Source organism: Macrotis lagotis, chromosome 1, assembly GCF_037893015.1.
Source record: "Macrotis lagotis isolate mMagLag1 chromosome 1, bilby.v1.9.chrom.fasta, whole genome shotgun sequence".
Taxonomy (NCBI): domain Eukaryota; kingdom Metazoa; phylum Chordata; class Mammalia; order Peramelemorphia; family Peramelidae; genus Macrotis; species Macrotis lagotis.
The window spans coordinates 145,824,919-145,846,697 of record NC_133658.1 but is presented as its reverse complement, the minus strand read 5'-3'; the positions used below and the strand labels follow the sequence as shown (position 1 = coordinate 145,846,697).

Sequence of the window (21,779 nt, the reverse complement as noted above, 5' to 3'; positions counted from 1 at the left end):
TCTGGAGACATCTTGGTTTGCAACTTACTCTTACTATAAGGGGCAGCTAGGTGGCTCAGTGGATAGAGTACTGGCCCTGGAGTCAGGAGTACCTGAGTTCAAATCCGGTCTCAGACACTTAATAATTACCTAGCTGTGTGGCCTTGGACAAGCCACTTAACCCCACTGCCTCACAAAAACTAAAAACAAACAAAAAAAACCCTTACTTTTACTATAAAGTTATATATATACCCCTGTGACAACTCTCCTTCCTTCCCCAAATAGACAATGGATAGAAGGATGATGGAGCAGAAGGGGAAAAGAGAGGGACAATAATAAAAGGCAATGAATGAAGCACCTGAATTGTCTTGAAAGATGCTGAATTTTAATTTAAAAATAACAACAATGTTGTATAAAGTACCTATAATGTACAAAACATTGAACCAGACACTGGAGATTCAGGATTTTGTGGCTGTTATGCAGTTGACTCTTCCTGACCCTATTTGGAGTTTTCTTGGCAAGGATACTGGAGCAGTTCACCATTTCCTTCTCCAGTCCATTTTACAGATGAGGGCACTGAAGTAAACAGCGTTGGGGACTTGTCCAGGTTAAGTTAGTTACTAAGTATCTACAGCCAGGACAAAGAGTCCTCCTGATGCCAGACCCAGCTGCACTATCCTGACTGTGCCCCAAGCTGCTCTAATTAGAACCTTGGCGCAAGCAGAGATAACACAAGAACACAAACAACTGCAATATTAATTGGATTATGGCAAATATAACAGAGAGAGATCAAGCATCATTAAATGTTTAAGGAAAGAAAGGTCACATCTAGATGAGGGAATCAAGAAGCTTTTCAAGACTTCAAGGATAAATGAGATTTGATAGGTTAAAATGACAAAGTATATATCAGATGTGGAGGGATACCAGGATTCAGGGCCTGAAAATCAAGTCTCTCACACTATTCTCCTGGACTAGATGACAATACTGGTGGGGAGATTCAAGAGTCAGTAATAGTTACATTTCTATTTGGAAGGAAGTCTCCAGTGGAATGCCCTAGGGATCTGTGCGTTATTATTTTGGTTAATGGCTTAGGTAAAAGTGTAAGGGGCATGCTTATTAATTTAATTTGGCAGTGACATAAAACTGGGAGGGATAACAAACACAATGAGTGACAGAATCAGTCAAGTTAAGATTCAAAGTGACTCTGACAGCCTGGAAACTGGGCTGAACTGAATAAAATAATAGCGAGCATTTTTACAGAACTTCTCAACAACTCTGGTATGTAAGGAGCTATTAAAATCTCCATTTTATAGATGAGGAAACTAAGACAAAAGTTAATTGACTTGTCTGGGGTCATATATCTAGGAAGTGTCTAAGGCAGAAATGGAACTTAGTTCTTTCTGATTCCAGGTCCAATACACTTTACTGTACCTCCTTGTTGCCTCATTGAATTTAATGATGAATTTAATGTATTTTTAATTTTTAAAATCAATGAACTTCAGAGCAGCTAGGTGGCACAGTAGATAAAGCACCAGCCCTGGAGTCAGGAAGACCTGAGTTCAAATTCAGTCTCACTTAATAGCTGTGTGTCCCTGGACAAGTCACTTAACTCCAATTGCCTCCCCCCAAAAAAGGGCAGAAAAATATTTTGAGTCAGAAAGATTGAGATTCCAGCCCAACTTCTCAGTGCCTAAAACAATTCAGACTGAGAATGCTGGTAGATCTGCATTATTAGACAGAGTTTCTTCACTTGCACATCCCTACACTGAGAAAATCAAGATAGGATGAGGAGGAGAAACGAGCCAACGAGAGCAGAATGAGCTAAATTTAGAAAGCAAGTAACTTAGACAGCTGAAGCAAAACAACAATCACGTCATACCTAATACCTTCCATCACACCCAAGAGTTCCCAAAGGGTGCAAGATTTTAAGGAAATTCCCACTTACCCTCTGAATGTGTCTAGAGAGCGAAGGCGATGCACTGGAGGGGTCAGCCTCCACGCTTCAAGCTGCAGGTCACTACTATAAGACTCTGCTCTGGTTGGAGAGCCCAGCTCCTTCAGGAACAAAAGAAAATAGAAAATGTGTTAGTTGCTTGATCTCTTGGCTCAGTTTTTAACTTTTTTTTGATGTTTTCCTAACTTTGTCCATGGGTGACTGATGCTGAGTGAGATGAGCAGAACCAGAAAAACACTGTACACCCTAACAGCAACATGGGAGTGATGTTCAACCTTGAAGGACTCACTCATTCCATCAGTGCAACAATCGGGAACAATTTTGGGCTGTCTGCAAAGGAGAGTGCCATCTGTATCTAGATAAGGATCTGTGGAGTTTGAACAAAGTTCAATTTTAGAAAATTTAGAAAAAAACAGATATCTTATTGTCTGATCTTGTTACCTCAGACTTCTCTTCTCCTCTTTAAAGACATGATTTCTCTCTCATCACACCCAATTTGGATCAAGGTACAACATGGAAACAAAGTAAAGACTGAAAGAGTGCTTTCCGTGGGGGGGGGGGGGGTGGAGCAATTTGGGGGGAAAATCGTAAAACTCAAATAATACCTTTAATAAAAATAAATTTAAAAACGAAACGGAAAAAAAAAACTTTGTCCATGGGTCACATTTAAAGACATGACCATGTAATACTGGACTGAAATAAACTCATTTTACCCAATGCCAGCCAGTACTATGTCAGTACAAAAAAGTAAAAGCAGAGCACCCTTCAAGGACCTAATTGATACAAAGGTCCCTTCCACAACCTCTCATCATCTTCAAGTTGCTACAGCCAAAAATAGTTCCTGAATGTATTAAGTCTAGTTCTCAGCAGACAAACACATTGTCCGTCCCAGGTCCTGGACTTAAAACTGTAGACTCTGATTATATTGCCTTTCATAACACAAGCTCATTTCTACTCAATGATGAAGTAGAACTTTGGTGGACGTTAAGCAACATGCCACAAATACGGATAAGAACTATTAAACTAGAAGCTATAATTATTACATTTGGGGGAAAAAAAAACTTTAAATCTTAGAATTCTAAATCTTAGAAGACAGTGAAGACTACATTGGTGTGTACCAGTTACTCACAGAATTAATAAGACGATCAGTTTCTCTGGGATTCATCTTTTTGTACAGCCAATTCCGAACAGGATCAAGTCTGTAAATAAATGAATATTCCCTCTTAGCACACTCCATTTTCCTCAAAATTATACCCTTTATTAAATTAATTCATATTAGGACATAACAATGCAGAGTTTGAAATTACTGATACAGCCTAAAATAAAGCAAGAAGAAATCTTTCACAAAAATATGTGGCCTTTATCTTTTTTTTTTTTTTTTTTTAGGTTTTTGCAAGGCAAATGGGGTTGAGCGGTTGCCCAAGGCCACACAGCTAGGTAATTATTAAGTGTCTGAGACCGGATTTAAACCCAGGTACTCCTGACTCCAGGGCCGGTGCTTTATCCACTACACCACCTAGCCACCCCTGGCCTTTATCTTATAAAACAAAACAAGGAAACCTGAGCTTCCTATAAGCATTCATATTTTATGCAAATTTCATTGACATTTTTGTTGATGAGTCAGCATAAAATCTTCAAATGTTTGCTTTCACAAATCTCCCCACTTATACTTAACTCCATCATCCTATGAAAAAGAGTTAAATAGTCCTTAATGAATAATTAAAAGAAATTAATAAAATGACTCTTAAGATTCCATCTTATAACCATCAGGAAGATAAGGATAACAAAAAAAATGAAAATAGTAGCTATAGGAAGTGGCATGGGAGGAAAGACACAATAATGTGCTGTTGATGGAGCTGAGAATTGGTTCAACCACCCTGTAAATAAATTTGGAACTATGGCCCTCCCAAGATTACTAAAATAAGCATACCCTTTTATACACATACCCCTAGAGATATCAAAGACAGATGGAAATTACACATATATAATATTAACAGTAACCATAAAGAACTGGAAACTAAGTGGGTTCCCACTTAGTTTGGGAAAATGACTGGGAAAATTATTGTAGATGAGTGTAATGAAATGGAGTATAGTGCTTTAAGAAATGATATGAAAATGATAAATTTGGAGAAACCTGAGATTTAAAAGGAGATGAACTAAAGATACAGAATGAGATATGGCCAAAGTGTCAATCTGTTTTGCTTGACCACATTAATTACAAAGGAAGTCTTTTATTTGAAGACTGAGGAGTTGGAAGGTGGGAAGGAAGGGTATTGGTGGTTTGTGATAGTAATACCAAAAAAGGAACAGAAATAAAAGCCAATGAAACATTCAAAAACCACAAAAGAGAACAGAATAGAGTTCAGAAAAGTACACAGAAAATCAGGGTAACTTTGTTACCCTCATTAATTTTAATACATACTTAAAAACTGGAACTGAAGTTCAGTCTCAAATACAATTTTTCTCTTTGTATATTAAAACATTCATGTCTGTCAATATTTGTCAAGCTCATCATAAAAAAGAAAAATTTAATTTAAAAAAGGGGAAATTAGGATGTTAAAACAATTTGTCTGATTTTTCCTTACACATGGAGAAACATTCATTCCCAAAAATCAAATGGTCACAGAAGGAAGAGAAAAAGAGAAGTTACTGATGCCTTACTTAGAGGAATCAAGGCTACTATAGCTCTCCTTGTTAACAATAGTAGAGAAATCTGATGTCTTCCCAAGTCATATACCCATAACCTAACAGAGAATCTCCCAAGACTTGCCAAAATTAATATTTACTACCAACTTCTGCTGATTTGTTTCATGTTCCCTTCATGATTCTGTCTGAGAATCAAATCATAAGAGGATCACATGATAAAAAGACCATCATTTTCCACTAAGAAAGGAGTGTTTATACTATCACCTACTTACAAATCATAAAAATCAAATTACTATTCCAAGAGAAAATCATTCACCCAAAGGCCTAAGATCATAGGGTCAAAGACTCAGAATGTTAGGTCCTTCAAAATCAATTAGTTCAAGCCTCTCATTCTCACATGAGGAAAATAAAGTCCAGGGATGTTAAGTGTTTTTCCAAAGTTACATAGCTATTAAGTGACTGACTGCAACAGGATTTGAACCAAGACCCTCAGACTCCCAACTCAGGACTCTGCCATACAACCTCTTCTTATTCTTGCAACGATTTTCTCTTGGTCAGCTGCCACTTTAAAAAGCATAATGCTCAATGAAAATTATAATGGGTAAGAGAGCTAACCTTCCCTAATGTATATCCATTAAAAAGCACACTGAAAAGGCAAACTTAATCTTGAAGGGAAGAACATAAGGCTATATAATGCTAGAATTTTTATTATAATTTTTTCTGGAGTTAACCTTTGACCCTTTCACAGACTATCCTGGTTCATACTTATTTGTATGTATATCAAATGTAATATGAAAAAAATGTGAACTTAGTAATAATAATATTGTATTTGTATGATTACAAAGCAATTTATATGTATCAAAACTGTACAAATGAAGATATGATTTTTGCATCATAAAATTTTTTAATTTGACTTTTTAAAAATAACAAATCTCAAGTGTCTTTGATATGTAAGAATGTAATTTACCAAAAAGTTTCCAGAAGCTCTATCTAATGTGTAAAGTGGAGCTTTGCCTATATTCTTTTTTTTGGTTACTTCCTAATTTTTCCCATTTTCTCCCATTCTTCCATGAAATCATTTTTTAAAGAGCATTATTCTTCTACATTATGTAAAATACAAATTATAATTTTTTTCTTCATGACATTCCTAGACTACTTGACATTCTTAGGGATTTAAAGGCTTCAGTACGGCTGAGAGTCATTAGATTCTGTTATAACAAATCTGTTCTCCTGTTTTGACAAGAGAAGATCAGTACCAACCTTGTGAGACAAAAATTCTATTTAGAATTTAGGCAAAATAAGCTTCATTTCAACTTGAAAGAAATAGTACTTATTAAAATTCCAAGCAAACAAGTTTTAAAATAGCTCTCCTCCTCCTACCCTCCCCTTCTCATTTTTTCTTATGAGCACTCTTCTTCTCTCCCATTTTCAACATCTTTTTGATCCCTCCCAGAACCTCAATCCATCCTAATACAAAGTCAAAAATCACTCTTCTAAAAACACTAGATAGCAGACTTCCTATCCTAACACTAACCAAGAAAAAGCCAAGAAGAAGTCCAGTCTCTCTTTTCCCATCCTACCCTGCTGTGGAATGGTGGAAAGCAGGGAAGATGTGGAAGCTTAGCACCAGAGAAGAAAGAGGATTGTTTCGAGTTTTTTTGTTTTTTTTTTCCAAGCTTGGGAGACACCTCCTACAATTTCCAGAGATCTCTATAGAGATATATACAAAATATAATGACTTCTGTTTAAAAAAATAAATAATTGGTTGAGTTTAGGGTATCAAGATTTTTGCTGTTTGGAGCTTAGTGTTTTTTTTGGTACTTTGAGGGGAAGGTATGACATGATTATAAGACCTATAAAATAGTGAAAACAAGCCTTTATCAAAATACAAAATATGCCATGACCCACTTTCTCCGAGTGTCTACCTTATCCCACTCCCAACAATTTCTACTTACTTCACAAAGAAATTTCCTACGGATGAGGAAATGAGGATTGCTATATAAATAAGGAATGCAATGTAGATTGCTGTATGAAGAAAAAAAAGAATACCATCACAAATAATGTCAACATTATAAATAGTCACATCATTGTAATCCATAAAGTTACTTTTAATTTATAAGAGGCATAAAGCATTCCTGAAAAAAACTGCAATATAAAACTATTAATAGGGGAACCCCACATTTCTACGCTTAAATTTCCTATGAGCAAAGGAGAAAAAAACAAAGGGTATTAACAGGTGAAATCTACTTATTAATGCCTCATAGCTACAGTTTACTCACTTGAAATGCAGCTAAACTAAGAAATATACTTGAATGACAAATTCTACCTCCAGAATTGTCAGAGAATGAAAGATTCTGGATGGTCTCATATGAAATGGACAGGAACCTCTTTATCCTAATCCTAAATCAAAGTAAGATTTTTTTTTGGTCTAATGCTTCTATTTCTATATTTCTATCTTTCACTTTTTTTTTGTTCTATTCAGTTTTAAGTTCAGTAACTAATACTATTCCACTCATTTTTCACTAAAAATCTAAACAAAAACTTCATAACAATAGCTGACATTCATGGAATGCTGCACTTACTATATTATCTCCTTTGATGCTCACAACAACCCTGGGATAAGTGATATTATCATCTTTAATTTACAAATGAGGGAACGGAGGCTCAAAAGTGTTAATTTGCCCAAGGTAACAGAGCTAACAAATATTTGAGAGAAGAGTCGATCCTGGTCTCCCTTACTCCAAGTCCAATACTCTATCCACCATATTATGTTAGCTCTAATGATCTAAGATGAGCTCTACAATTTGGATTTTAAATTACCCAGAAAGCATTATGTGCTACTACTCTTTCCAAGCAGCATCCCAAAATTGAAAACATTTTCTGGCTAAGTTAAATAAACAACAAATGGGTACATACGAAAGTTGCTGTTGACTGGACTTTCATTGACGACCATGTCACAGGATAACTGGCTGACACCACCATAATGAGGTTTTACCCAGAGAGAATAGTTTCCAAATTCTCCAAAAACATAATGTATCCTGCAAAGAATTAGGAAAATAACAATTTAAAAAAGCAAAGAAAAGAAATTTAGAAACTGAGTTGGAATTTGACAAATATGTTCATTGCAGAAGGTTATGACTGCTGGAGACCAAGAACAATATGGAGATGTGTTTGAAAGGGAAGGAAAAAGGTATGAGGAGGGTGGAAAGAAAATGCAGATTTTTATCGAGATAGGTCAACATCAAAGGAGGTACAGACCGGCAAATCTCTTTCTTTTCCAAGGTATCATTTAGGAGCAAGGTGACAGGGTGCTGAGAGCTCACTGCAACTGCTGCAATGCTAGGGTGTCCAGGTTTGGGACTCACCGGAACGGACACCAGAAACTGATACAAGCACTATAAAAATAAAGCACAAGAAGGAAGGGCGTTGGGGAGTTTTAAAGTTGGCTGGCTTTTTAAAAATAAGTTTGTATTGATGTCTTCCTACATCGGAGTGACTTCATGGATCCCTTCTTCTCCCCCCGCCCCCAGAGTTGTCCCCTGTATCAATTTGCAGGGGTGGTTTTGACTTGTATTACTTTTATTATTAATGACTTGGAGCATTCATTCATATGGTTTTGAAAATTTTGCAATTGTTCTGAGAAATGTTTTTTTTATATTTTTGATTACATAATCGTATAGGTGGACATGTACACATGTAGATAGCTGTAAAAAAAGACCTGGACTTGAAAGTCATCCACCACATCTTGTTTTCATCTAAGTGTTTACAAATGAAGGGAAATCACATCTATTGAATACTCTTCTATAATCCCCAGTCATACAGTTACTTACACATTTTGAAATATTGCAGTATTTCACTTTCCATAGAAATCATTTTTACTTTTAAAAAAGGCAATTGAGAATAGAAATACAGACATAAGACTTTACTATAAAGTTATCAGATCTGAAACTTGGATGAAACTCTTCTCAAAGAAGAATTGAATGGACATTCTAAAGAGGAAATATGTTCCCTAGGGACTAATAATGTGAATATATAAACACTGAGAAATCAAAGATCAGCCAGTAAGAAGAAAAGAAGAGGAGGAGGAGATGGTGATTCATTGCTGAGAGGTGTTAAGGCAACTGTTGGTTGACATGATAACAACAGTAGAAATCTGCTTTGGCTGCCTCCCCAGGGTACACATCCAAGACACAGTAAAGAATCTCTCTTCAGACTAGTCAACTGAGATAAGTGCTACCTACTTTTGGTGATTAACCTGGACACAAATGCTACTGGCCAAGAGGAATCTAGACTCAGAGAAGAAAACTAAAGTCATTAGGTGTTGTTTTCATCATTCCTGCAAGGCAAGGATTTCAGAAGAGGTTGGCAAAATTGGAAAGTGAACATATAGTTGGTTAAGAAGATGAGATTTAAGAATGGGAATTGAATTTCTAAACCATGACTTAAAATAGAAGAATAAGAGCCTCCTAGCCAGAGATGAAGTATACATGTGCTAGTCATAATATATTTGCTTCAAGTTTTGAAATCTAGCAAAAAGGACATTAAAATTAAAAGGGGGAGCAGTTAGGTGGTGCAGTGGATAGAGCACTGGCCCTGAAGTCAGGAGGACTTGAGTTCAAATCTGAGCTCAAACACTTAATAATTATCTAACTGTGTGATCTTAGGTAAGTCACCTAACCTCATTGCCTTAGCAAAACTTAAAAGGAAGAAAGGAAGGAGAAAATTGCCTATTCACTATCACCAAGCAAGATACCACAGAGAATAGACAAAATATATTTAAAAAAAAATACCAAGAGATATACTCAGAAATTCAATAAGGACAGAATTAAGGAAAATAAGACAATAATGAAGTTCATAGTCATATTTTTTTTTAAAATGCCCAAAGTATGGGTAATAAACAAAACAAACCAATGAGCCTAAAACAAAAAGGAAAATTTAACTTAGTAACATATTTGGTAGAATGAGATTCATGACTAGAACATGACTCTGGAAGAGTTGCCTTATTCAAATGAAACAATCTAAGGGAAAAGTCAGGGAAGAGACAGGGGTAGTACAACACAGAATATTAGAAAGATTAGAAGCTTCAAGAGAGAACTGAGGCAAAGCTCATCATTAGGTTAAACAGAAGCCATATTTGTAACCTGAGTGTACTATTGCCACAGCAAGTAGGTAATGCAGATAAAGTAGCAGACATGGAGTCAGGAAAACCTAAATTCAAATCCAGCCTAAAATAATTACTTGGACAAGTCACTGAACTCTGTCTGACTCAGTTTCCTCATTTGTAGAATAAGCTGGAAAAGAAAAAGAGCAAAACACTCCAGTATCTTTGTCAAGAAAATCCCAAATGAGGTCATGAAGAGTCAATCACTTCTGAAAACGACTGAACAACATTATTATTGCCAACCTAGACTTAATAAGGAAATTCAAGAAAGTGACATTTTTGGACAACACAGAAACTATTCTTCCTAATTAAAACCTCCCCTCTACCTAAAATCTAGCACACTGACCATGGTAGTGTCATTGTTGTTGCTAGACAAGAAACTCATAAAACACAGGATAGAATAGTAATAGCAGACTTTAATTATCTTTATGTCAGCTGAAGTTCTTTCAACCAAAAACAGAGTGGTTGATTTCTTCATTTGCCATAGGGATGTTATCTTTCAAAAGGAACAGGAACTAAAAAAGGGGGGGGGCAGATTCTAGTCTGGATCTGATTCTTGTCAACAAGAAAGAACTGGTTGCTAGGTGATGAGAACCTTGGGAGGAAGTTCCATCTTAGCTTAAATTCTGTGATAGAAAAGGAAAAGGAAGTGGGAAGACTTAGATCTTGGGGTAGTAGATTTCAAAAAAAGTAGGAAAAAGAACAGGTGGTATTCCATAGTATAAAATTTTATAAGCAAGTCCAGGAGAAGCAAAGTTCTCAGAAATGAAATTCTAAGACACAAAAGAAAAACAATTCAAATGAAAATAAGGGAGTTTTCTGAAGAAACCAATGAGCTAGTCAAAGCAACTCCCTAACCAATCTATGGTGAGAAGTAGAATAGAATAGTCTAGAGAGCAAGTTAGCTGACCTAAGAGTTGGAAAAAATCTGGGTTCAAGTTCTGCCATTCATCATATTGAATGTGTAACCTTGTGAAAGTTGCCACCTCTCAACACTCCCAAGCAATTCTCTAAGACTATAAATTGCTGACAGTTGCCCATCTTCAGTGGTAGAGTGACTTGTTTCACTGGCATTCCTTACATCAATAAAATCAAAAGGCCAAGATACCCTATCACTATTCTTCCTCCCCCCATCACCATCCCAAAAAAAAGATATGTACAAAATTAGAACCAAGGGTCAGTAATGGAGAGGAATACCATAGAGATGGTCATAAAAGAATGTCAGAAGTTGTCAAATATTATCATCACAGACTTGATATGGCAATTGATCAATCAGTCACAAGAATTTAAGTTCCAGAAGCCGAGGATGCAGAAGACAAAAATGGAATGATTCCTGCTTTCAAGGAGTTTATCTGCAACTTAAACATATATATATGTATACAATGTATACATATATATATATATGAATACAAGATATTTACAAAATACTCATGTACTTATCAATTAATCAAATATTAAGAATCTGCTATGTGCCAAACTGAGCTAGGCAGTGAGAATACAAATACATAGAACTAAACAATCCCCATGCACAGAGAGATTACATCCTAATGAAAGAAGCAATTAGCACATGAAAAAAATAAGTATATAGAACATTTGTATAAATATATAAATACATACAATTTGTTAAATACAATCCCCCTCCTAGGAAGGAAGACACAGCATTTGGAGGGATAAGAAAAGGCTTCCTGAAGATGATGCTACATGAGGCCATGTAAGGAGGGAGTTCATTCCCACACATGGAGGGCAGTCAGTTCCCCATGCAAAGGCAGGGAGTGTTGTGTGTGAGGAGCAGAGAGAGGGCCAGTCAACTGCTAGAGATAAGTAGCGTGTCTCATCATGCGTCCTTCAGAATTATGGTGGGTCACTTAGTTACTATAATCAACACAATAATCCACCACAATTCCAAAGGATTCATGATATTAAATACTATCCACCTCCAGAGAGAGAGAGAGAGCTGATGGTCTGAGAGTGAAGACTGAAGCATAATTTTTTTTCCCTTTATTTTTCTTGCTTTTTATTTGTTTCAGAATAAGGCTGATGCAGAAATATATTTTGTATTTCATTTCACTTTGCATCAGTTCATACAAATCTTCTCAGGTTATCCTGTAATCTTTTTCTTTAACATTTCTAATAGAACAATAGTATTCCATCACATTCATATACATAATTTGTTCAATCATTTCCAACATAAGGGTACCTCCTCCATTTCTAATTCTTTGTCATGATAAAAAGGATCGCCATAAATATTTTTGTACATATGTGTCCCTTTAATCTCTTTGGGATGGACCTAATAGCAGTACTGCCAGATCAGAGGGTATACACTTTTTTTTTAGGTTTTTTTACAAGGCAAACGGGGTTAAGTGGCTTGCCCAAGGCCACACAGTTAGGTAATTATTAAGTGTCTGAGACCGGATTTGAACCCAGGTACTCCTGACTTCAGGGCCGATGCTTTATCCACTATGCCACCTAGCCACCCCTGGGTATACACTTTTGATAACTTCTTAGCCAGTGTTCCAAATTGTTTTCCAGAAAGCTGGCTGAACCAGTTCATAGCATCACCCATCATTGTACTTCATTTTCCCAGAGCCCCTCTAGCATTTGTCATTTTTCTTTTTTGTCAGTTGTGCCAATCTGATGAGTGTGAGGTAGAACCTCCAAGTTGTTTTAATATGCACTTCTCTAATTATTTGTGATGGAGCATTTTTTTCATATGGCTACCTCTGAAAAACATCTATCATATCCTTTGATGATTTATCAATTGAGGAATGGCTCTTATTCTTTTTTTTTCAAGGCAATGGGGTTAAGTGGCTTGCCCAAGGCCACACAGCTAGATAATTATTAAGTGTCTGAGGTTGGATTTGAACTCAGGTATTCCTGACTCCAAGGCCAGTGCTCTATCCACTGCGCCACCTAGCCGCCCCCAAATGGCTCTTATTCTTACAAATTTGAATCAGTTCACTATATACCTTAGAAATGAGAACTTATTACATAAACTAGATACAAAGATCCCCCCCAGTCAATTTATTGCTTCTCTGCTCATTTTTAGCTGCAAAAACTTTTTCTTTTATATAACCAAAACTGTCTGTTTTTCCTCCTGTAAACTTCTCTTATCTCTTGTTGATCACAAATTCTTCTATCTGAGGTAATTTCCATGTCCTTCTATTTTCTCCATGATGTCATCCTTTACTTCTAAATCATGTCTCTTCCATAAAATGGCATAAGATGATAAGATTGCCCAACAATTTCTGCCAAATGATGAATCCTTCCCCAAAAGTTAGGGTCTTCAGGTCAATCAAAAACAAGAATACTGTGCTCATTTGCTTCTATATAGCTATCTGTCCCACTAATCAATCTCTCTTGTTTCTTTACCAGTCCCAAGATTATAGCTTTGTAGTTTAGTATACAAAGTGATACTGCTAGGCACCCACCTTCTAACTACAAGGTAACATCAGAACCCAAGTCTTCCTGACTTCAAAATCGAATACTCTTTCTTTTGCACTTGATCAATCTCGCTTATTTCTTATCCAGTTCCAAGATTATAGCTTTGTAGTTTAGTATACAACATGAATACTGCTAGGCACCCACCCTTCAAACTACAAGGTAACACTGGAACCCAAGTCTTCCTGACTTCAGAATCAAATACTCTTTCTTTTGCACTTTGGTGCCTTTCTTTTAAAAAAAAGCTAGAAAAATAATTATATGGGTTTAAGAGGCATTAGGAATTAAAATTAATTTGCCTAAAATAAAATATAAATTAAGAATACACTTACTTGATAACAGTGGTCAGAAAGCCAGTAGACATTTAAATCTCCATGGAGAAATTCATTGTGGATAATTAATAATGCCTGATCCATCTTCAATTCCGGGAACTTTCTTTTGTTGAGATCTGGTACCAATTAAGATGAAAAAGGAAATAAAACAGCACAAATTAGAGCTATTCTTCCAGAAAAGGTACACAAATTAGAATGTTGGTTCCAAACCAGTGTTCTTCAAAATTTGTTCTAAGACTATTTCCTCCCTCAACACAGGTTTTTTTGGATCTCCTGTCACATTTTATATTTCAATTTAACATTTATTAAGTCTCTCCTATAAGTTAAGCACTCTTCTATGTACCATTAAAAATAAAAAAGAGGGGTGGCTAGGTGGCGCAGTGGATAAAGCACCAGCCCTGGAGTAAGGAGTACCTGGATTCAAATCCAGTCTCAGACACTTAATAATTACCTAGCTGTGTGGCCTTGGGCAAGTCACTTAACCCCACTTGCCTTGCAAAAAAAATTAATAAATAAAAAGAAAAATCATTCCTGATTTAAAAGAGCTTACATTCTAATGGAGGGGTATGATATAAGTATAAAATTAAGTATGAGAGAGAGAAAGAGAGAATATACTAATGAGGAAGAGAGAGATGAGAAAGGGAGTATCAAGGAAGGTTTCATAAAGGAGGTAGGACCCAAGCTGTGCCATGAAGAAATATAGGCAGAAATGAGACAGGAGTAAATTCTCAGCATGAAATAAAATGTGTATGAAAACTGGCAATAAGTATCCAAGGCAGGATTTTATCTCAGGTCTTCCTGAATCCTGGTCCAATCCTGTATCCACTTTTATCATTTCCAAGGCTAATACACATAAGAGAGTATCACTGTGTTACAGTAGTCTGCCTGCTCCTTCTGATGTTCATTAAAGCATTCAGAGACCAGAGAAGTTCCTATAAATTTCGCAAATAAAAAAATAAGAAACACTAAATAACTAACTACCAAATTACCATCAGTTGTCTTTTGACCAGTTTAAAGGCTGCAGAAAGAAAAAGGTTGAATGCATCGCAAGAATGGATGAGGTTGTGCTCCCAGACTTTCAAGAACCCCCTTCATTGCAGCATTCCTGACAAGAGACTATCCAGTTTCCACCTGAAGACCACAAGGAATGGGTAACCAATTTTACTTTTCCATAAGTCTTTCCTCAAATTGATCCTAAGTCTTCTGTGTCATTTCCACTAATTCATTGCTCCTAATCTTACCCTGTGAAGCTCTCTTTCCCATGATAGCTATTCAAATACATAAAAATAGTTATCATGTCCCCCAAGTCTTCTTCTTCAAGGCAAAATCTCCAATTTCTTCCATTGTTCCTCCTATCCGAGGTCTCTAACCTCCACATTACTCAGGTAAATTTCCTCTAGATTCTATCTGGCTTATAAATATCCTTGGAAAGGGATATCCAGCACAAGAAAGAGCATATTTAGAAATGAAGGTAATGCAAAACTAGCTACTAAGTTGTTGTTCAGTTGTTTCCAACACTTTGTAACTCCATTTGGGGTTTTCTTAGCAAAGAGACTGGAGTCCCTTGTCATTTCCTTCTCCAGTTCATTTTACAGATGAAGCATCAGGGTTAAGTGACCTGCCCAGGGTCACACAACTACTTAAATATCTGAGGTCAAATTTGAAGTCAGGAAGATGAGTCTTCCTGACTCCAGGCCCCGGGGCCTTCACATACTATGGTGCCACCTAGCTTCCAGAGTTATGAAGTGTATGAATCTAAATTTGAACTGGGGTCTTCCTTACTCTAGGACCAAGATCTGTCCATCACATGCTCAAAGGAAAAATTTGCTATCTCCATCTTTCTTTCTGAGTCTATTCTCTTGGGAATAAAATAATGATTGCTGATATTTCTATAATATTTTAAGTTACTGAAAAGCAATATTTGACTCTAATAAGACAGGCAGTTAAAAAAAATCAGATAGTTGATGAGTCCTAGAGGCAATAAATAATACAAAGTCAAATGAGATAATACATGAAAAGTATTTAGCAGACCTGAAGGATCAATATAAATGTTAACTATTACTATCACTCTAGTTTCCAGAGATTATGCCTGGGAAATCATTCATTTGAAATTCCTGTCTGGCCTACTATATTAAAGGCTGATACCAGAGCACACTACATTCCTTCCAGCCCCCAGTCAACTTCTGGACATCCAAAGGACTTCTCAGAACAAATCACTTTTCCCTGTCAACCTGTGTGGTTCCCCCCAATTATAAGGTATGTTCTTTGTAAGCCTGGTGTTGGTACCATCTCTCCAATGCCTGACAAACTCTCAAGTCAACACATAAAAGGGAGACGACGTTCCTTATGAACTTTCACTCAATGACTCCTTGACTTTAGATCTGCTCTCTCTCTCCACAACAGGAGCACAAAATAAACCCTCAGTTACAATCCAGGACCCACCTATGCAGTGGGTTATTTTCCCATTCATTAGTGCCTGCACAATGACTCCACCCATTAAAATAAAATTATAAAATGAGGATAACTAAATTGTGATAAAAATGGTGGTCTTGAATGGTCTTTACCAGAATCCAGAACTGAAAAATTAATACTGGAAGACCTAAGTGAATCCTGATGGAACTTAATACCAATTAATCCCTTTGGGTCTTTGTTCAGTTCAACAAACAATTATTAAACACCCTAACCCTAACCCTAAACCTAAACCCTAGCCTGGTTTAGCAGAATGACTTATGAACAGAAAGATCGGGATTCCAAACCTTTTGCGCATCAAGAGCAAGTCAGTCATTTAAAGGTTAGGGCTGGGGCAGCTAGGTGGCACAGTGGATAGAGTTCTGGTCCTGGAGTCAGGAGTAAATGAGTTCAAATCCAGCCTCAGACAATTAACAATTACCTAGCTGTGTGGCCTTGGGCAAGCCACTTAAACCCATTTGCCTTGCAAAAACCTAAAAATATATATATATATATATATATACACTAAAGGTTAGGGTTATGGCTTAGGCTAGGATTTAGGGTTTTGAGTTAGGGTTCAGGGTCAAGGTTTAGGATTATGGTTTGCGGTTAGGGTTTAAGGTTACCGCTGGGTGGTGCAGTGTAAAGAGGACCTGAGTTCAAAACCAGCCTCAGACACTTAATAATTGCCTAGCTGTGTGACCTTGGGCAAGTCACTTAATCCCACTGCCTTGCACAAACCAAAAAAAAGGATTAGGGTTAGAATTAAGATTAGGGTTTAAGGCTAAGGTTTGGTTTAGGGATAAATTTAGGGTTTTGGGTTTAGGATTAGGGTTGTGGTTAATTTTAGTGTTAGAGGTTAGGGTTAGAAATTAGGGTTAGGGTTAGATATTAGGATTAGAGTTAAAAATTAGGGTCATGGTTAGGTTTAGGGTAGTTTGTTTTAGCGTTAGGGTTAAGGCTTGAAATTAGGGTTAAGGTTACGGTTAGAAATTAGGGCTGTCCTTACAGTAAAGTTTAGGGTTTAGGACTAAGGTTCAGGGTTAAGATTAGGTTTTGGTTAAGTAATGGGCTTTAGGGTTAGGGTTAGAGTTAGAGTTAGGGGTTTTGGGTTCAAAGTAGAGCTAGAGTTAAGGTTAGGGTTTAGGTTTAAGGTTAGTTTTAGGGGTTAGTGTTAGGGTTTTTTGGTCAGGCTGGTGTATGAGGTTAAAAATGAATTTAGGGTTAGAAACTAAATGATATTAAATGAATTCAGGATAAGAGTTAGAATTAGTCATAGGGTTACTGTTACCCTATCTAATTTGGAACTATTTATGTATATTTTATCTCCCTTTTAAAAATGTTACCCCCTTCTGTGTTGGCATTATTTTTACCATCTCCATTGGTTTTTAATATTTAGAACCTATGAAGTATTTAATATATAATTGTTGATTGATTGGATTATGAAATCAAAAATCTAGACTTAAAATTCCACTTTGTACTCTGATTGATGAAAGGCATGGGTCTTCTAGGCAATGAATTAAAAACATATGCAAACACTTGAGAAAATGGCAAAAGTTTATGCCAAATGACCTCATATACATAATAAGATGTCACATACCTTGCCTGGTATCAGGGCCATTGGATGACAATTTACCTTGGTTTCCCCATTTTTAAAATGGGGGGGAAAATAATAGTACCTACATCCCAATGCTTCTGTGAGGATCAAATGGGATAGTAATTGTAGAATGTTTTTTAACTAAATAAATGTCATCTATTACTATTAGCTTTATGCCTCAGTATTAACTATAAAGAACTTACACAGTGCCTGGCACATATAGAATGCTAGCTCTGTGACAATGAGAATGAGGAGGAGGCTGATATTGTTCCATTAATATATATTATTTATATATATATATATATATATATATATATATATATATATATAATATGTATAATATGTGTGTGTGTGTGTGTGTGTGTGTGTGTGTATTAGATAGCAGAAACCCAAGATTTAAGTGATCTCCTCTCCCATTTAACTTCATTTCTTCTAAAATATAGGATTCAAGAGGCATCTGGAGTATTCCGAAATTCTTCTTCCAAGAATCTGTCAATATTATCATGGTACAATGTGCAATCAATGTACAATGTCCAGAAATCTTGCTGCTCCTGCCAGCACTGAGGCATCTGACTCTTATAGCTTCTTGCCTGCTAGCTCCTCTCTACTGCGTCACCAACACTCCATCAAGATGGTGGGTGGATGGACAAGGTGGGCAAGGAACAATTGATTTCTCATGGGGCCAGACAGGATGCCTGGAGGAGGAAGCAATGTTCCCTTCTAATTCCTCACAACATTAAGGTAATTAGATATCTGGTGGATAATGTACAGAAAGCCTGAATAATTCAAATTTTTCTTCTTAAGATACAAAGCACTTATCCTTTTTCAGCCTCTGAACAAATTGCACGTATTTAGAAAATAAAATTGATTTGTCAATCAAAAAACATAAGTTATTAATTATGTAATAATAAACAACCCTGAAGAGGATGGGATGGTAGGGGAACCAGTAGAGAGAGACTGTAATTCTTACTGGTATCATTATTTGGTAAATTGTATTCCTTTTTTTTTACATCCCCTAGGTATAAGGAGGCAAGCTTGTAGCCAATATGGAAAGGAAAGAGAGAGAAAAGCAGGGATTTGTTTTTTGAGTATTTTGGGGACTTGGGGAGGGTTTTGTTTGAATTTTTTTAGGGGGGGTAGTGTTCTATTATGTATCAGAGTTTCAAATGTGATGATGCTTTTTTTTTTCCCAGATAAAGGAAGAAATTCAGAACCCTGCTTTTTCACCAAAGCTTAACAGAGAACATAACTGAGAACAAAGATAGGGTGGGGGGGGAGGGTTTGACAGCTAAGCTAGAGCAAAATTCAAACCCCTTCAGAGAACTGGGACTGGGGAAGGAGAGAATGGAGTCCAGCCTAGAGAGTAAAAAGGAAAGCCTTGAAATAAAGAACAATATCCAGGAAAGGAGGGAGGGAAGGAAGAAAGAAAGGAGGGAATGTGTGCCTTTGCCTATGCGTTTTCTGTGTATCTGAGGGATCTGGCTGCGTATCTATGTAGGTGTGTGGGGCTAAGATGACTGCAGGTGTGTGTTGTTGGCTGAATGTGCATGCTATAAACACATCCATGTTCACAAACATGCTTGTGAATGGTGTCTGTGTATTGTGGCTATAAAGACATTTTTTCCCGTCCTAGATTTTAAAGAACAAACAGCGCCAAAAAACAAATCCCTGTCTTTCTCTTCTCTTTCCTTCCCACATTGGCTGTATACTTGCCTCCATACCTCGGGAATGCAAAGAAAGAAGTGCAGTATGCCAAAGGAGAATACTGGGAAGGGCTAGAGGTGGTCTCTGATGCACCCCTCCCCCCACCTCTGTTAATCATAATCGCAGGAGCCAGCATCCCAACTGCCCTTATTCTCTCTTTTGACTGACAAATCAACATTGTTTCAGATGGATGTCCTTTGATTATAAGGCGCCATTTGGTACGGCTTTGCCTGGATGATGGGCATCGGGTTGCTTGCTTTCTCAAGGGGTAGGGGAGGGGGAACAGAGAAAATCTGGAATCAAAATTAAAAAGTGAATTTTAAAAACAAGATCTGTGTCATGTCTCCTTGCATGTCATGTGTCATCTCTGAGTCCCAAGTCTGACTGCAGATGTCTGAGTGTTCTGCGTGTGCTGGTGGGAGGCAGGGGGGTGTAACCTGTGTGAGCTGGGGGCATGTGTGCAGCTCTATGGCAGATCCTGTGCGTTCTATGTGCGTGTAACCTGTGTGAGCTGGGGGCATGTGTGCAGCTCTATGGCAGATCCTGTGCGTTCTATGTGCGTGTAACCTGTGTGAGCTGGGGGCATGTGTGCAGCTCTATGGCAGATCCTGTGCGTTCTACGTGCGTGTAACCTGTGTGAGCTGGGGGCATGTGTGCAGCTCTATGGCAGATCCTGTGCGTTCTACGTGCGTGTAACCTGTGTGAGCTGGGGGCATGTGTGCAGCTCTATGGCAGATCCTGTGCGTTCTATGTGCGTGTAACCTGTGTGAGCTGGGGGCATGTGTGCAGCTCTATGGCAGATCCTGTGCGTTCTATGTGCGTGTAACCTGTGTGAGCTGGGGGCATGTGTGCAGCTCTATGGCAGATCCTGTGCGTTCTACGTGCGTGTAACCTGTGTGAGCTGGGGGCATGTGTGCAGCTCTATGGCAGATCCTGTGCGTTCTACGTGCGTGTAACCTGTGTGAGCTGGGGGCATGTGTGCAGCTCTATGGCAGATCCTGTGCGTTCTACGTGCGTGTAACCTGTGTGAGCTGGGGGCATGTGTGCAGCTCTATGGCAGATCCTGTGCGTTCTACGTGCGTGTAACCTGTGTGAGCTGGGGGCATGTGTGCAGCTCTATGGCAGATCCTGTGCGTTCTACGTGCGTGTAACCTGTGTGAGCTGGGGGCATGTGTGCAGCTCTATGGCAGATCCTGTGCGTTCTATGTGCGTGTAACCTGTGTGAGCTGGGGGCATGCATGTAGCTTCATGACTGCTGATTCTGCGCGTGTTCTGCGTGTGCTGTGGGGGGCTCGACCGTGGATGCTGCGGCGGGGCTGCAGACCCGCGTGTTGCCGGGGAGACGCGGGGCGGGAACGGGTGCGGGTGCGGAGCCCTGTCTGCGGGGAGGGTGCCAGGAGTGTGGGGGTGCGGAGCCCTGTCTGGGGGGCGGGTGCCGGGAGTGTGGGGGTGCGGAGCCCTGTCTGCGGGGCGGGTGCCGGGAGTGTGGGGGTGCGGAGCCCTGTCTGGGGGGCGGGTGCCGGGAGTGTGGGGGTGCAGAGCCCTGTCTGCGGGGCGGGTGCCGGGAGTGTGGGGGTGCGGAGCCCTGTCTGCGGGGCGGTGCGGGCGGCCCCGCCTGACTCACCCCGCGGCTGCTGCTCCTGCGGCTGGCGCTGCCGCTGCGGCTCCTGCGCGTCGGGGCCGGGCAGCTCCCCGCGGGCCAGCAGCGCGGCGCTGAGCACCGAGGCGGCCAGCAGCGCGGCCGCCAGCGCCCGGCGGACGCCCCACGGCCCGCCGCCCATGGCCCGCTCCGCCTGGTCCCGCGCCGCGGCCGCCGCTCCCGCCGCTGCCGCCGCTGCTGCTGCTGCTGCTGCCGCTGCCGCCGCTGCCGCTGCCGCTCCCTCCGCTCCGGCCGCTGCCGCTGCTCCGGCTCCCTCCGCTCCCGCCGCCGGCCCAGCCCGCTCTGCGCACGCCCGCTCTCCGCCGCCTCCGCCGCGCCGCCCGCCCCGCGGCCCCCCCGCCGCCCCGCGCCCCGCCGCCTCCGCCTCCGCCATGAGTCACCGCGCTCGGGGGGGGGGGGGGGGGGGGGGCCGGGGGCGGGGCCTGCGGGCAGAGGCGCGCGCCTGTGTGACTGTGTGCGCGCGCACGCCTGTGTGTGTGTGTCTGTGTCTGTGTGTGTGTGTGTCTATGTGTCTGTGTCTGTGAGTGTGTGTGTGTAAGTGTGTGTCTGTGAGTGTGTGTGTCTGTGTCTGTGTGTGTGTGTGTGTGTGTGTCTGTGTCTGTGTGTGTGTGTGTCTGTGTCTGTGTGTAAGTGTGTGTCTATGTGTCTGTGTCTGTGAGTGTGTGTGTCTGTGTCTGTGTGTAAGTGTGTGTCTATGTGTCTGTGTCTGTGAGTGTGTGTGTGTGTCTGTGAGTGTGTGTGTGTCTGTGTCTGTGTGTAAGTGTGTGTCTGTGTCTGTGTGTAAGCGTGTGTCTGTGAGTGTGTGTGTGTGTCTGTGTGTGTGTGTCTGTGTCTGTGTCTGTGTGTAAGCGTGTGTCTGT

At 39.5% G+C, this 21,779-nt stretch overlaps 1 protein-coding gene across 3 annotated transcripts in view; it reads right to left on the bottom strand.

Moving 5' to 3' along the window:
- Positions 1-21,103, bottom strand: part of HGSNAT (heparan-alpha-glucosaminide N-acetyltransferase) — a 42,104-nt gene extending 21,001 nt beyond the window's left edge. For all 3 annotated transcript variants that reach the window (XM_074209066.1, XM_074209067.1, XM_074209068.1), the window contains exons 1-7: positions 20,884-21,103; positions 13,511-13,626; positions 7,838-7,974; positions 7,496-7,617; positions 6,535-6,604; positions 3,063-3,132; positions 1,925-2,034 (exon numbers count right to left, since the gene is read on the bottom strand). In XM_074209066.1, coding sequence (XP_074065167.1) covers positions 1,925-2,034; positions 3,063-3,132; positions 6,535-6,604; positions 7,496-7,617; positions 7,838-7,974; positions 13,511-13,626; positions 20,884-21,040 — 782 coding nt within the window. In that variant the 5' untranslated portion in view covers positions 21,041-21,103. The remainder of the gene's footprint in view (positions 1-1,924; positions 2,035-3,062; positions 3,133-6,534; positions 6,605-7,495; positions 7,618-7,837; positions 7,975-13,510; positions 13,627-20,883) is intronic.
- Positions 21,104-21,779: the final 676 nt, after the last annotated feature.